Below are 15,026 nucleotides of genomic sequence, written 5' to 3'. Positions count from 1 at the left end.
GCTCTCGGCTCCCGTGGCTTTTGTGAGCACAGAGGGGTGGTGCTGCCGCACTGTGTTCCCTGTGCCCCACAGTGCGTCCTGGGTGGTCGTGTGCAAACCAGCTCATCCCTTACCTTTCCGCCCTCAGGCCTACATACAGATCACTTTTGTGGAGCCCTACTTTGATGAGTATGAGATGAAAGACAGGCTAACCTACTTTGAGAAGAATTTCAACCTGCGGAGGTTCATGTACACCACCCCCTTCACCCTGGAGGGCCGGCCTCGGGGAGAGCTGCACGAGCAGTACCGGCGGAACACCATCCTGACCACCATGCATGCCTTCCCCTACATCAAGACCAGGATCAGCGTCATCCAGAAAGAAGAGGTAAGGGCGCTGCAGGGAACAGGCTCTGTACAGAGGCCTCTGCTGAGTGAGGGGGCCTGAGTCACCTCCTGGGATGACACACAAACCTCCTTCATGCTCCTTCATGGCAGACCCAAGTGAAAATCTAAAAAGGGATGCCTTTGAAATATGATTATGGTGCCAGGGAATCCCATTTAGGCAGCTGCATATTTTATAGCACACTTTATACTTAAATATTTTCTATTTTATAGTTATAACTTTAATATAAATATATGTACACAATTATAATATTTACTGTGTCTTTATATTTTAATGTTAAATTTACATGAAATGTAAAAGTTTAAAATATTTTATATTAAATGTTTATCTATTTGAAAGCTTACAGGCAATTCAGGCAGCATTCTGTTGTTAATCTCAGAGGCTGGAACAGCAAGTGAGTAGCCCTAAGGAGCCGGTGTGGAGCTGGAGGAGGGCACCATGCCAGTTAGACAGGACACCAGTTGTCTTCTCGTCCCAGCATCCCCCTGAGACATTGCACAAGGCACTTATCTTCATCCCGTTTCCTTACCTAAGTGTTGATACAGGGAAGCCCTCTTTCTCTTTTCTGGTTCCATGTGTAGCAGAAGTCTTCAAATTCATTGTAATGGCCCTGTTCAAGAAAATGTCTCAAGCTACAGAACTGCTCAAAATTAGACATCCTGTAAACATTTTCTTTTACTTTCAAACACATACATGTGCATTTATTTGTCACTCATTTTGTGTAGAGCAGCCACAGGCTTGTCTGCGATTTGGGGTTGGCTGATCACAATTCAGCTTTGTCCTTCTTGTATAAATCCCACCCATCATGCAATGTCCACGATATTCAGTTTTGGTTTCTGTAAAGCAGAGTGAGAGCTTAAAGATCCTTTTTAAACAGTATAAGAGAGGAATGCTTCTGGATTTTTATTAATTTTTTTTTTTTGGGCCGCTAGCCTTTTACCAGTGTCTTGCTCACACCTAATAAGACAAGAATCTTTATAGACACTCACTTTCATAACATCTTGCCCAAGCATTAGCTTGGTTTGCATAGAAACAACTCTTCTTTCCACACCCATAGTTCACCAGTTTATGCATTACTGAATTAGATTAGGTCATTGAAATAACAAGGATAACAGGCGTAAGCAAGTTGGTGAACAAACCCAGATGAATTGTGGTGAACACACACCTCCTTGGGCAGGAGCACAGGGACTGGGCTTACTGGAGAGCCGCCCGCCAGCTCAGGTGTTCAGCAGCCACATCGAAGAGTGGGCTTCATGGAGGGCGAAGGAGCCAGAACTGATGACTCAGCCAGGAGCAGGTTTTTAGAAGGCAGCTGCTGGATTTCTTACTGTTTTAGAGTTTTGAGCACTAGGACATATCGGCACAGCACAGAAGTAAACTCATGGTCCCCGTAAGCGTCCTCACAATTTTTCTTGGCCATTTGTAGTTCCCCGAGAACCTCCATGTGTTAGTTTATTAGGGCTGTTGTAACCAAGTACTACAGACTGGGTGGCTTACACAATAGAAATTTCTTGTCTTATAGTTCCAGAGGCCAGAAGTCAAAAATCAAGGTGTTGGCAGGGTTGGTTTCTTCTGAAGGATCTGTTCCAGGCCTCTTTCCTTGGCTTGTAGATAGCTGCCTTCTCCCTGTGTTTCTTCACATCAGCTTTCCTCTGTGCACGTCCCTGTGTCCAGATTTCCTCTCCTTGTGGAGACATATAGGTCCTATTGGATTAGGGCCCATCCTCATGACCTCCTTTGAACTTCATTACCTCTATAAAGATCCTGTCTCATATAAAGTCACATTCTGAGGTACTGGGGTTTAGGAATTAAATACCTGAATTTGGAGGGGACATGACTCCATCAGTAAAATTGAGAAAAGACCATACTCCAAACCAACAGAACTTAGCAACTAGCAGGTTGACCCTAAAGAGAATTCTCTTTACTAAGAATTCACCTTCAGGGTGAGTTAGAGAAGGCACACAGGATGCCAAAATCTTGTGTTATATGGAGAAGAAAATCTTGAATGCTGTGTTTCTGATAACTTTCCCAATTATAAATCAAGTACTATAACTTGTGCAACAATAGGAAATGAAGCCGAACAGTGTAGAAAGAACATGGATTTTGAATGTCGACACTATTGTGGTCAAAATCTGACCTCTCCACTATGACCTGTGTCATTTTATGGCACTCACTTAACCTTACAAATCCCTCTTTGATTGCAAGATGGAGAGAATAGGAAGTTGCTTAAAGAAGTAGATGATAAATGCATGTAAAATTCCTGGAACATAAGAAGTTCTCAAGAAATGTTAGGCTCTTCCTTCCTCTTAACCTGTCCAGATTACTCTAAATTTCTCTGAAAGCCTTCTTAGCTGCTACTTCAAACCTCGGTGTCCTCTTTGTCACAGCTCCAGGTTTGTCCATGGCTTATAAGACCTGACAATGACTTCCCTACATTTATGTCTTACGTTCAGTTTGTTTTGACACCAATTGAAGTTGCCATTGAAGATATGAAGAAGAAGACCCTGCAGTTAGCAGTTGCCATTAACCAGGAGCCTCCTGATGCCAAGATGCTTCAGATGGTGCTGCAAGGCTCCGTCGGAGCTACTGTCAATCAGGTAAGCAAAACCAGCTGGTGGCAGCGCCTCTGGTTCTTGTTATTTTGATTTTTGTTACTATATGTCTGCACCCTCCTTTCTTGAGGTCAGTGAGGAGTCTGATCAACATATAAATGATGTTCCTAAACTTAGACTGAACACTTGAGAAGGTTCCTTCTGCTTCATGTAACAACCCAAGGTAGACCAGAAATCCTAGAGATGGCTGGACTGTGTCTAAGGAGTACCATTTTCTCAGAGAAGTCTCCCGTTGGGGCCAGTCCTGGCAATATGATCTGGATAGAGTGCTTAGTTGTTACAGGGCTTGAGATGAATCTAAGAATGCCTGTAGGAGAGAAGGGAAAGGGTCTAGGACATTCAACCGCTGGGTCAGTCACCAGATGAAACCCATTTGACAGGAGCATTGCTAAGCAGGAGTGACCTGGAACCCTGCTTCTTGGGCCACTTCAAAACAGACTGGATCTTCTCAGATCCATTAGAACTCTAATTCTGATCTTGGCATGGAACTCATCCAGCCTCAGATGGAGGGAGTACTAGCTTAGTTCTCTCTGTCCAGAGCGCTTCCTTAATTTCAGAACTAGATCTGCACACCTCCACATGCAGAAACTCAGTGAGTGTTGTGACCCTTTCCTCACTCGGCACAGCTGGACTCCCCTGCAGAAATTCTCTGTGCACATAGTATCAAGGGGACAGAAATAGCATTTGTTACATTTCCAAGATCAGAAAATATTAGGAAGCTTTTACTTTTGTAAGTGCCAATCTTTTAATGAAAATGGAAGAGTTTATAAGCCCACAACCATAGATTACACATGTAGTATGCATCTCTCTGACTCAAGCCAGCAATTACACACAATGGTGCTTGCCACGATGTCAGCTAGACAAATACATATGAATAGATGGATCAAGACAATCCCTATTTTTGGAAAGGCAATTCTAATCACATACCCTTTGATGTAGTATATGACCATTATATATGAAGGAAAATCTATTATTAGTAGTACTTGATTATGGAAATACATTTATACTTTTGAATATTCTTCTAAAACTGCAGACTCCTCCTAAGGAATCAACATTTTCCTGAGACGTTCAAGACCTTCCTTGATTTTTTTGTTTCGGTCCAACTAACTACAAAATTAAATGTTCAAACTAAGAACTCGCTCCAACATTTTCTCCCAAGTAATTTCACTTTCTTTCCAACATCAGTAATGTTTTTCACTTTTTCCATCAGGGACCACTGGAAGTAGCCCAAGTATTTTTGGCTGAAATTCCAGCTGACCCAAAACTCTATCGACATCACAACAAGTTGAGATTATGCTTTAAGGAATTCATAATGCGGTAAGAGGGGAAATGGTTGGGATTTCAGTAGAGCATTGGTTCTCAAAGTGTGGTCCCCAGGCCAGCAGCTTCAGCATCACTTGAGAAATTTGCTAGAGAGGCAGATTCTCGGATACTAATCAGACCTACTGAGTAAGAATCTCCAGAGATGGGGCCCAGGAACCTGTATTTTAACAAGTCCCCCAGGGGATTCGGATGCATGCTTAAGTTTGAGAAGCCTGCATAGAGCAACACTACTTGCACTAGGAACTGACAAACTGTATGGTGCTTTCATGTTTATCATCTCACACTTGCCCCACAATCACATTGTAAAATAAGTCTTCATTTTACAGAAGAGGAAATGGAGGTTCAGAAATGGGAGATGATTTTACTTAAGGTCACACAGGAAGTTAGTAGCCGAGTTGAGTTCAAACCAGGTCTTCTGAATCCAAATGGCACACACTTCCTTCAATGTGCTGATATTCCACCGATGCATTAGAGCCTGAGAGGTTCTTGGCAGTGGCAGTCTTTGTAATTTCCCATATCATACAATAGCTTATTTTTAGAAATGTAAAAGACACTGCCTCAAATTGAGAGATAAAGGCAAGATTCTAAAACTGGAATTTTACAAAGGTATCATCTCTATGGCAATTCCAATTGGCAGACAAGCCTCATCTCTGCTCCTGAATTCTGTCGTAGAGCTGGCTCCAAGAGCAGCCTGTTCAGGCTGGATAGGAAGTGAGTCTCGGGGCAAGGTCTTGCAAGGTGCTGCAATTCAGACAGGTATACTGGGACTCCTGTGGCCCTAAAAAGAATGATTATGAAGGATATGATAGCACCTCACCCATAAGAGAGAAGAACATCAGAAATACATGTACTCATATTTCTTTTCATCCAGAACCTTAGAGCAGCATATAAAGTATAGGAATATCTTCACTTGACAGGGATAAAGGAGGCTAAAAATTAAAGTTTGCTGAATTCAGTGAAAACTCACCAGAATGCTAGTGTCAGGTGAGGTCCTCCTCCTTCACAGGATTTGGTGAGATGTATGTAAATTTGCTATATATAAAGGAGACATTGTTTGTCCTGCAGTGAATCACAGCTGCATAGGAATAGAGGTGTGTGTGTGTGTGTGTGTGTGTGTGTGTGTGTGTGTAGCTGTGTGTGTGCTTGCATATACAAACAATGCACACACAGAGATTATATTTATTAATGTTTGATATTTGAATTGTTTCCTGTATTTCATAGCAATTTTAACATTACACAAAAGCTACCTATTCTTCAGTAAAGAGTGCATTTTCATAAAACAAAAGGCTAGAAAAATATTGCGGGAATTTTTAAAGATCAGTTTACTTTCCATGCATCTTCATATGAAATGAAGTTATGGTGTAAGGGCCCTGAAGGTGGCCATGGCCTGGGCCCCTCTGGATCTCTGCAGGGACCTGTGAAATGTTTAATGAGCACACACTAGGACCCAGGTATGATATTAGTTGTAGGAATACAAGAGCTGGGTATCCCTCTGCTCCTGACAGCAGGACTTTTACCTGGCTAAATAACAAAGCTCTGCAGCATGTTCTAAGAACTGTGGAGAGGGCATGAAATATAGGGCTACAGAGTGCAGAAGAGAACTGTCAGTTGCAGGCTGGAGTGGCTGGGGAAGGCTTTGTGGGAAAACATCACTTAAACCTTGTGTTGAGTACGTAGGTGGTAGGAAGGGGGCAGCTGGAAGATGGAGCCATTGCTGGTAAAGGGACCGACAGGAGCACAGGACGCAGAGGCAGGGGTGTCCTCCATGCTTCTGGGCTCCTCTGAGTTGGCAAGAGCAGTGCGTTCTGTGGGCGTGCCAGCACGGGGAGGGGAGCCTGGGAAGACAGCGGTATTGGCAAATGGGGCTCTGAACAGAAAGTAAATGTAGAAGGAAGCTTGCTAAAAGAAGTAACTTTTTGTTTCTTAGTTAAAATGTCCTTATGAAATCCCTACTGAACATGCATTTCTAATCAGCTTCCAGCCCCAGGACAAGTGACTACACGGAGAACCAGAGCTGAGTAGAACTAGTCTCAGGCAGGATACACAAAAGGAAATGGATTTTTCTTAGGGGTGATCCTATAACAAAGTCACGTCTTAGACTTTTGACAGTGAAGTTAATCTTTCTCCCCAGAAGGCCTGCAAAAATGCTGGATTTCCAAAATCAAATTCACCGCTTACCACGTTGTTCTCCAACCCTTTTGACGATTCCTATGAGAAACCAGGCTGTAGTCCCACCTTCCCTCTGCTGTATGGGCTGCTGCCCTTTCTAGGAATGCCACGAGAATATCTGTCAGCCCTTCTCAAACCTCACTTCACTGTGCAGAACAAAGGACCTGGGGACCTTGTCAAAATGCAGATCCTGATTCAGTCGTTCTGGGGTGGGCCTGAGACTCTGCATTTCTAAAAAGCTCCCGGGTGCTGCTGAAGCTGCTGGCTGGGACCGAACTTTGAGCAGTGGCTGTAAAGCTGGGGAGGTTGCTTGATCACCCCGTCTCACGTTGTCTCCTCCCTGCCCCCTCCCCAAGGGCTTCACCCATCAGGTCCTGCCTATCGTCACTCACCCTTTCCCCTCCCCTTTCCTCCCTTCAAAACAGCAAACGTGCCATTACTATTACACCTTTCAACAACTGTAGATGCCAGTTCATTCTTCAGCAAACATTTATTGAGCCCATACTTTGTGCCAGGCACCCTGCTACGTGTGTGCAAAGATGAAGTCCCAGTAGAAACAAGACAAGGCTGCAGGCAAAACAATACTTCTGCTCACTACTTCATCGTCAAAGGCAAAGTACAGTGACTTTCCTTCCACTTTATTTCGCATACATCAAAAGTAGTGGGCGAGATGGTGGTGAAGGTTGCATAACTGTATTAATCTACTAAAACTCATCAAACTGTACATTTTCAAGGGTGAATGTGATGGTCTGTCATTTATACCCTCAGTACAAGTAGTAGGTGAGGAAACCTTCCTTTCCTCTAATTGCTTCTCAAATCCAATCAGCAAGTTACAGCTTTGTAATGGATAGAGGAACTGTTTGATCAAGTTGTCTGCAACCGTGCGTTTTCTCCCCCCACCCTGCTATCAGCAGAAGTGACGCAGGAGCGGAAAATGTTGGGGGTGAAACCGTTCCCGGGTTTGCCTTGAGTGCGCTCCGGCTTCTCAGCAGACTTGGGCTGTAGGTCGATAAGCCCAGATTTCCAAGGTGAACGTAAGTGAGCCTTTGGGTACTGATGGCTAATAGCGGAAATGTACGCCTGCCGGGTACACTGCAGCTGGGTCCCGCTGCTGGGCAGTGGCCTGTCTGACTCCACTGTAGTGGGACTGGATGGCGCCGTAGAGAACCTGGCAGGCGGATCTGCCACAGCTCACGCTCGTCCTGCCAGTCTTGCGGCTCTTCAGATGGTCGCCACTTTGGGGCCTTGATCCCCTTCTGAAACATCTCAGGGTTTCAGAAGCCAAGAGGGAGAGGTACAACATTCTGTTTCCCTCCTCTGCTCCCCAAAGTACCCAGACCATTCTAAACACTGCAATCTGTGCCAGTCTGTGGTTTTAAATTTTCCTCTTATATTTCTGTCTTAGCTTGAGCCACTATAACAAAATACCACAGACTGAGAAGCTGAATAACAGACATTTATTTCTCATGGTGCTCGAGGCTGGGAAGTCCAAGATTCAGGTGTCAGCGGATTCGGTTCCTGGGGAGAACCCTCTCGCTGGCTTGTAAATGGCCATCTTCTCACCGTACCCTCACCTGGCAGAGAGACGAAGACAGCTCTCTGGTTTCTTTCTACAAGGGCACTGATCCCACCATGTGGGTCCCACCCTCATGGCCTAGTTTAAATCTTCATTCCTCCTAAAGGCCCCACCTCCAAATCCCATCACATGGGGGTCAGAGCTTCAACATGTGAATTGGGAGGTGAGGGGGGGAGGCACGAACCTTCAGTCCATAACATGTGAACTTTCTCATTCCTATAAAGACTGATTTTTAAATTCATTTTTGTAGTTAAAGAAAAGATAGCAGGACTCAAGGGCACCAGTCCCAGGTTGCCTTTAAGGGACATAGTTTCAGGTACATCAATAGAGTTCCACTGCACAAATGCTCAAAGAGTCTTAACGGGTTAAGGTCTGTGAAGAGGAAGGAGAGGGAATTTGCCCAAGTGCCCAAAGGGAAACCAACGGTATGTAGTGTGGCTGGAAAAGAAGCAGTAGGTGAAAAGAGATCTGAGTATTTGGTGGGAAAATAAAGGCTTAAACATCATGAGAGGTTGCTTGGGAGCAGGTCCGCAGTGGAGACGTATGAAGGACTTCCGTCCCTTTTCCAGGGTCACATAGACCTGTCTTAGTGGGCCTAGGAACCTGGACGGAAAACTGAGAGCGAAGTGGAGCCGTGTGCGCGTGCGCGCGCGCGCATACAGCTTTCCCCTCCCATCCCATCTGCAATTTTTTCTTTAAAGAGAAAAAAATCCATTTTTGTTACAATCCTGTGCTCCTCTCTTAGCCTATCCCCACCCCCTATTCTCTTCAACAAGCTCTTGGTCCTCAGGGCTTGACACGCATGGGAGGGTGGCTGGGCTGATACTGAATCAGAGAATAGTATGCAGTCATCAGAACCACAGGGCTTTGTGACTCCTCAGGACAGAAGCCCGGGGCCCAAGGAGATTAAAGACAGTGCAATGTGAATCAAGCCCTGAAGACTAGCCTAGAGTCTGATCTGGGGACCCCCACTCCCTGCCTGGGTTCTGGTGTGTTCAGCAGGTCCTCAGAATCTGCTTCCAGTGTCAGACTCCAGATTGGACACCTTCCCAAACCCATAGTCCCAATCTCACTCGCTTAGGAGGAGGAAACAGGGCCACTGTGGCTTCCCCGAGGGAGGCAGCCGCACCGGCCCCTCTGGGGCAGCCCATCCAAGGGTTGCAGAGGGGGCTCAGGGGAAGACAGGAAGATCCAGCCACAGCTGCTCCAATCTGCCATGGGGTGCACCCCCTGTCCCCACAGTGCCCTGCACTTAGAGTCTCACCTGTCTCCCTGCCGGCAGTGATGGGGGCACCCAGGAGGAGTGCCTTCTGTTGAGCTGTCACCCCCACTTCACTCTAGGAGAGGCAGGCCACACTGGCTGCACAGCACTACCCTCCCCCTGCCAGCCACCCGGCCAGGTCCTCACACACCCGGCACCATTGCATCCTCATAAACCCACTGTATAGATGAAGGAAATTCAGTTGAAGGAGACTACAATTAGCCCAAGGTCACACAGCAGTAAGTGGCAGAACCAGGAATTAAACTAGTCTTCCATGGAGACAGGCTAGCCTGGGGATCTGGGGTTTGGTAGAGGTCGGGCTGGGAGGCAGGAAATGCAGGGGGCAGGGTTGGAGAAAGCCCCTGGGAGGTGCCAGCCCAGGTGCTCTGACCAGGGGACCCTCACATCCACAGCTGCTCTTTCTGTGGAAAGGCCAGATGTTCCTTTGATGCCCTGCCCCCAGATAATCCTGCCTTACCTTGAAGGGCCTGGAGCATATCTATCACTCCAGTCACGGGAGGAGGGGGGAAGCCAGTCCATCTGTTTCTGCAGTCTCCCTCCTCTCACTCCAGCAGCTGTGCTTTTCCTCTGGGCCTCAGGTGGAGACTTGCTAAAGTGTTACCAGGAAGAAGATGAGAAAGGCAGAATACTACAAGTTGGGACTCCAAAGAGAATCGTTCCAGCTTGAGACCAAGGCTGTATGCCTGGATTCTAACTGGAAGGGTCAGGGTCTTTCCTAGGCAGCATTTGTGGGGTTGGGGGTATGAGTGTGGCTCTCAAGCCCAATTGCCTGGCTTCAAATGCCCACTCTGCCTTAACTAGCTGTGTCCTTGGGCTAGTTATCCAACCTTAGTTTCCCCAACTATAAAATGGGAATAGAATAGTAACTACTTTTTAAAGTTAGTATCAAAAGAGTCAATTCAGAGAGCTTAGAATAGGACTTGGCACATATGAAGTGGTTGATGAATATAACATTATGGGGCAAATAGAAACTGGATCGATTTATGTAGGAAAGAGACTTAATCTGATTTAAATATGGACATTGTCTGCCCATGACTTATCTGCCTCCGTAAGCTTTGTACCATAGCACACAGTGGGGTTGATGAGACACCAGCCTGGGAACAGCAGGGTCCTGGATTTACATCCACCTTTGATGTTCCCAAAGGCATGTGACTCGGGACAGGGCACTTCCTCTCTTTGCGTCTTCGTTTCATCAACTATGAAAAAAAGGGGACTGGAATATAAAATACCTAACATTCTATTGTCATCCTTATATAGAACAAATAGTTACTGCACTCCCCAGACTGGGTCTATCGGGAATAATAACAACAACAACAACAACAACAACAACGTGTTCTAGGTTTTAGCTATGTACCAGTACTATTCTAAGCATTTTATATATTTAATTCATTTAATCTTTACAAAAATTTATGAGGTAGGCTATTATCACCATCATGTCACAGGTGAAGAAACTAAGCCATGGAAAGCTTAAGTAACTTGTCTAATGTCACAAAGCCAATCAGTAGCAAAGCAGGATTCAGAGGTGAGCACTCTAATTCCCGAGTCTGTTCTCTCTAGGAAATACATTCAGTTGCTAATAGCAGAGAATGAAATTAACAGTAGCTTAAATAAGACAGAAACTTATTTTTCCCTCATATAAAATAAGATCAGAGATGGTCATTCCAGAGCTGTATGGTGGTCACATAAAGTCATCAGAGACCCTGGCTCTTTCCATTCTTTTACTCTGCTATCCTGGTTATAGTAGATCCATCCTCATAGTCACAAAATGGCTGCTAAGGCTCTTGCCATCACAACCACATCCTAGACAGGTATCAGGAATAGAAATGAGCAAAAGCCTAGACCCCTTTAAAGAGCTTTCCTAGTGACTTCATCTTATAGCTCATCAGCCATCCCTATTTATAAGGGAGGCTAGGGAATGTAATTTTCCAGGCAGGTATACCACCTGGAGTTCTATTACTAAGCAAGAGAGGGAATGGATGTTGATGAAGCAACTAGCAATTTTTTGGCCATACTGAGGGACTGATATTTGAGCAATGCTGAAGGAGTATCACAGAGAAGGGAGGTCAAGAGATGCAGAGGGTGAGGGTTATGTGACCACCCTCTCTGTAGAAAAGACACCTTAGATAGAGGACTATGAAAGTTACCCCCAGCAAAACCAGGAACTATGTTCTGGAAGCATAACTTCCCACCCTTTCTAGTCCCCATCAGTCTGGTTTCTGTAGGACTCTGCTGAAAAATCCCAGCACACTGACTGTAAGAAAATGCTTGCGTTCAGTGAACTTACCAACAAAGGGAGCAGCAAAGGAGGGGGCTGTCTGGAACGGTGGTGTCACTGAGTGGAAGCTGCACAGTTCAGATGTTTGTGGACCTAATGAAAATGTTACAGATAAGACCATTTTTAAAAAAATATTTGCCATGTAGTTATATGATCCTGTATACATTTCCCAAGAGATGTGGTTCTTCTCTAGGAGGGAAATTTAATGCATGGCTCTCTTTAGATTATGGATTTAAATTAACAGTGGAAATTATTTTAATTTTAATAAGAAAATCTAGAGAATATAAACTAAATCAAAGGAACACAGAAAATGTCTATGAAACAATTTTACGTCATAAAATTTATTAAAATATAGTTACAAAAATAAGAATATCTTTCACTCAGACTATTAATGTATTTGTCTTTTTAAAACATTATATATGTCTATAGCTATTATGTCTTCTGAAAACAAAGATCACAGAGAGTATAGCTACTTCTCCTGAAGTTTGCAGAGTAGCTATCCCCAAGTTAGCAGCAGTTCGCTTCCGCAGGCCTGTTGTCTGCCAATGTTACAAAACCAGGCCTTGAAGTCACCCTGAAACTGATTTCATTTTACACATGGTGGTAGCTCATAACTGTTACTTAAGAGGCAATAAAAAAATAATAAGGGGTGATGTAGATTTCTCAGGATTCAAAGGCTATGTACCTCCCCTTCCTACCTCTTCCCTGAAACCTTTGATGTGTAACCTTAGGTACCCTACGATTTGCTTTAATTAATGTCAAACTTAAAAGATAGGTGAAAATCCAGTTAAGGGCGTGCTTTTGGCTTCCATTAAATTGGCTTCCAATTCAATCAAGCCATTCTTCTACAGCAGGCTGATCCCATGATGAAGCTATGGCCGTAGGTTTAATGTTGCCTAGGCCAGGTAGCTTTCCTCGCCCCGTAGCTGCATGTGTTCAGTGGTCACAGGGAGGATTTGGTAGCAAGGCCTGCGTATCCCCATAACACAACCCAAATCTAGCACCACTATTAGGAAGACAGTTTAAACCACGTTGAGCACAGGAATCCTGTTCATCTGGAGGAAAACAGAATCATTACTAATCACTGCATGTCGGCTAAGTTTCAACCATTATGTTGTCGCTTTAAGGTTTGCTGATTTGTAAATTCCCTTGGGTAGAACAGTATAAAATAAAAGGCAAGGCTTCATCATGTTTAAATAACATGATTTTCTTTGGTATGTGCCACACTGCATGGGAGACAGACTGGAGCTGGATTTGCAGCTTATTGGCTTTGTGACATGAGGTGAGTTACTTAAACTTTCCATGCCTTAGTTTCTTCCCCTGAGGTGTGATGGTGATAATAGCCAACCTCACAAATTTTTGTAAAGATTAAATGAGTGAAATACATAAAATTTCTCAGCGCTTCAACTCCTATGAAATGCAACCTCATTTTCTCTCCACCCTGATACTTGCATCTCAGATGCGGTGAAGCCGTAGAGAAAAACAAGCGTCTCATCACGGCAGACCAGAGGGAGTATCAGCTGGAACTCAAAAAGAACTACAACAAGCTGAGAGAGAACCTCAGGCCAATGATAGAGCGGAAAATTCCAGAACTCTACAAGCCGATCTTCAGAGTGGACAGTCAAAAGAGGTGAGAAGAGGGCAGGGCCTCTTCTGGAGGATAAAGCATCGCGCTTGCGGCCCAGCCATCAGAACTGCAGAACCGCCGGGGGTGGGAGCCGGCCCTGGAATCAGAGGGGCCACCGGAGCCAGACTTGCTCTGCTTACATTCTGTCCTCCTGTACCTTCTCCTTGACCTCTCCATGTGGCCTTCTGCCAGCTGTCTTCCCAGGGCCGAATTCCTGCCTGTGTTTCTTCTGCACAGCGCGAAGGCATGGCCCCACTTTCCCATATTTACTTACTCACCGAGTTCTCCATGATTGACATCCTTTCCTAGTGAGTGATTTCTCCCCCGCCCTCTCTTTAAATGGCTAATTGATGTTTCTTACTTCTGTTCTCTCTCCCTCCTTCATTTCAGAGACTCCTTCCACAGATCTAGTTTCAGGAAGTGTGAAACCCAGTTGTCACAGGGCAGCTAAGAAAAGCTAACTTCACCCATGAAGACTGGAGGCCCTGCAACCCTGGAGAAGGACGCGTTGGTACTTAAAACAGGACATTTGCCGCACGGGACACATCACATGTTCCCTGAACAGACAGCACTCTGGAAGCTTTGGGATCCAAGTGACCATGGGAATTACACCCAAACGGGGTCTGACCAGATTTGCGGCATTTGGGGGATGGAGGTGGTGGAAGATGGTTAATCAGGGGTGCCTGGGTGGTCAGGCACTGATGCCTTCCTCCCGCCTGTATTTGAATCTAACCTGTATTTAGATAAACCCAAATTGCCCAAGGGAAAATGAAAAAGTTATCCACCAACCTATTCAGAATGAACTTCTCTCCTCCCCTCTTTATGAGAAAGGAGGGTGTCCTTGCTGGAGTACAAAACATTTCCAAAAAATCTGTGAGGGGTGGCCTTACTAGAAATCAGAAAATCATGAAACCTGGAAACGTGGAGATAATTATTTGTGAACTTGTTACCCTTTTGGTAATGGTGGAATAGTTGTTGTATAGTTATTTTTGCTTTATTGTCCTGTTATGTTGTTAATTTAACATGCATTTATAGAGGAGCATACTCGGAAGCACTGATTTAGGAGATACCTGGTACTCTGAGTGACCAGCCCAAAGTTGCAGATGCTGCAGCTACTTAAATTGAAACAATTCTCCTCTAAAGCTTTGCGTTTTTTCTTATGCTCACTTTTTCTTATGCTCACTTTTTCTCCTCCTCACTGGGGCCAAGTTTATTTTTATAAAAGGATAATATTTCTACTTTCATTTCTGAACATTGTGCTGTCCGTCAGCATGTGTACATCAGCTAAAGAATAGATTCAAGATTCTTTGGACAATGTACTTCAGGAGAAAGATGAACAAAGTTATTTGATAATTAAATTATATATTTTTAATATGACTGATTACCTAGACTGGTACTAAAAAGGTAATAAGAATTGCAAGCAAAATGTTTCCCTTTGCAGCTCGTGTTTTCTATTTCGACAACTCAGAACTCTTTTGTAAAGCATTTCAGAGAAGAAGAAAGATGCATGATCATGGCCTTGGTCAAACAGTGCTATCCAGGGTCACACCTCATATGTATAATACTTAATTCTGGTGGTCATCAGAGAGAATTTAATTTGGATATTCCAGAATTTTTTGTTTACACCATCAGGTCTGCATGAATTTATATTCTGAAAGAGGACTGTTTGTTTTGTTTTTAAATTACTAAAGTTTACTAGTTTAAGTGGCACACTTTTTGTTTCTTAGGCATTTGGGACAGAACTCTTTCTAAAGTATATGATATATGTGTTTTCTTAAAT

The 15,026-nt window shown here is 44.4% G+C and overlaps 1 protein-coding gene across 5 annotated transcripts in view; it reads left to right on the top strand.

Annotated features, from left to right (window-relative positions):
• DOCK8 (dedicator of cytokinesis 8) overlaps nucleotides 1-14,620 on the top strand; it is a 207,242-nt gene extending 192,622 nt beyond the window's left edge. For 4 of the 5 annotated variants that reach the window (XM_057720569.1, XM_057720571.1, XM_057720570.1 and 1 more), the window contains 5 exons: nucleotides 128-364; nucleotides 2,836-2,979; nucleotides 4,205-4,311; nucleotides 13,079-13,249; nucleotides 13,637-14,620. In XM_057720569.1, coding sequence (XP_057576552.1) covers nucleotides 128-364; nucleotides 2,836-2,979; nucleotides 4,205-4,311; nucleotides 13,079-13,249; nucleotides 13,637-13,697 — 720 coding nt within the window. In that variant the 3' untranslated portion in view covers nucleotides 13,698-14,620. Of the gene's footprint in view, nucleotides 1-127; nucleotides 365-2,835; nucleotides 2,980-4,204; nucleotides 4,312-6,911; nucleotides 7,103-13,078; nucleotides 13,250-13,636 lie in introns of those variants that run through there. The other variant, XR_009051221.1, reaches the window with a different exon arrangement.
• Nucleotides 14,621-15,026: the final 406 nt, after the last annotated feature.

The sequence above is a fragment of the Hippopotamus amphibius genome, chromosome 2, assembly GCF_030028045.1.
Source record: "Hippopotamus amphibius kiboko isolate mHipAmp2 chromosome 2, mHipAmp2.hap2, whole genome shotgun sequence".
Taxonomy (NCBI): domain Eukaryota; kingdom Metazoa; phylum Chordata; class Mammalia; order Artiodactyla; family Hippopotamidae; genus Hippopotamus; species Hippopotamus amphibius.
Note: the sequence above shows the minus strand (reverse complement) of the source record. Positions and strands in the feature narration are given on the sequence as shown.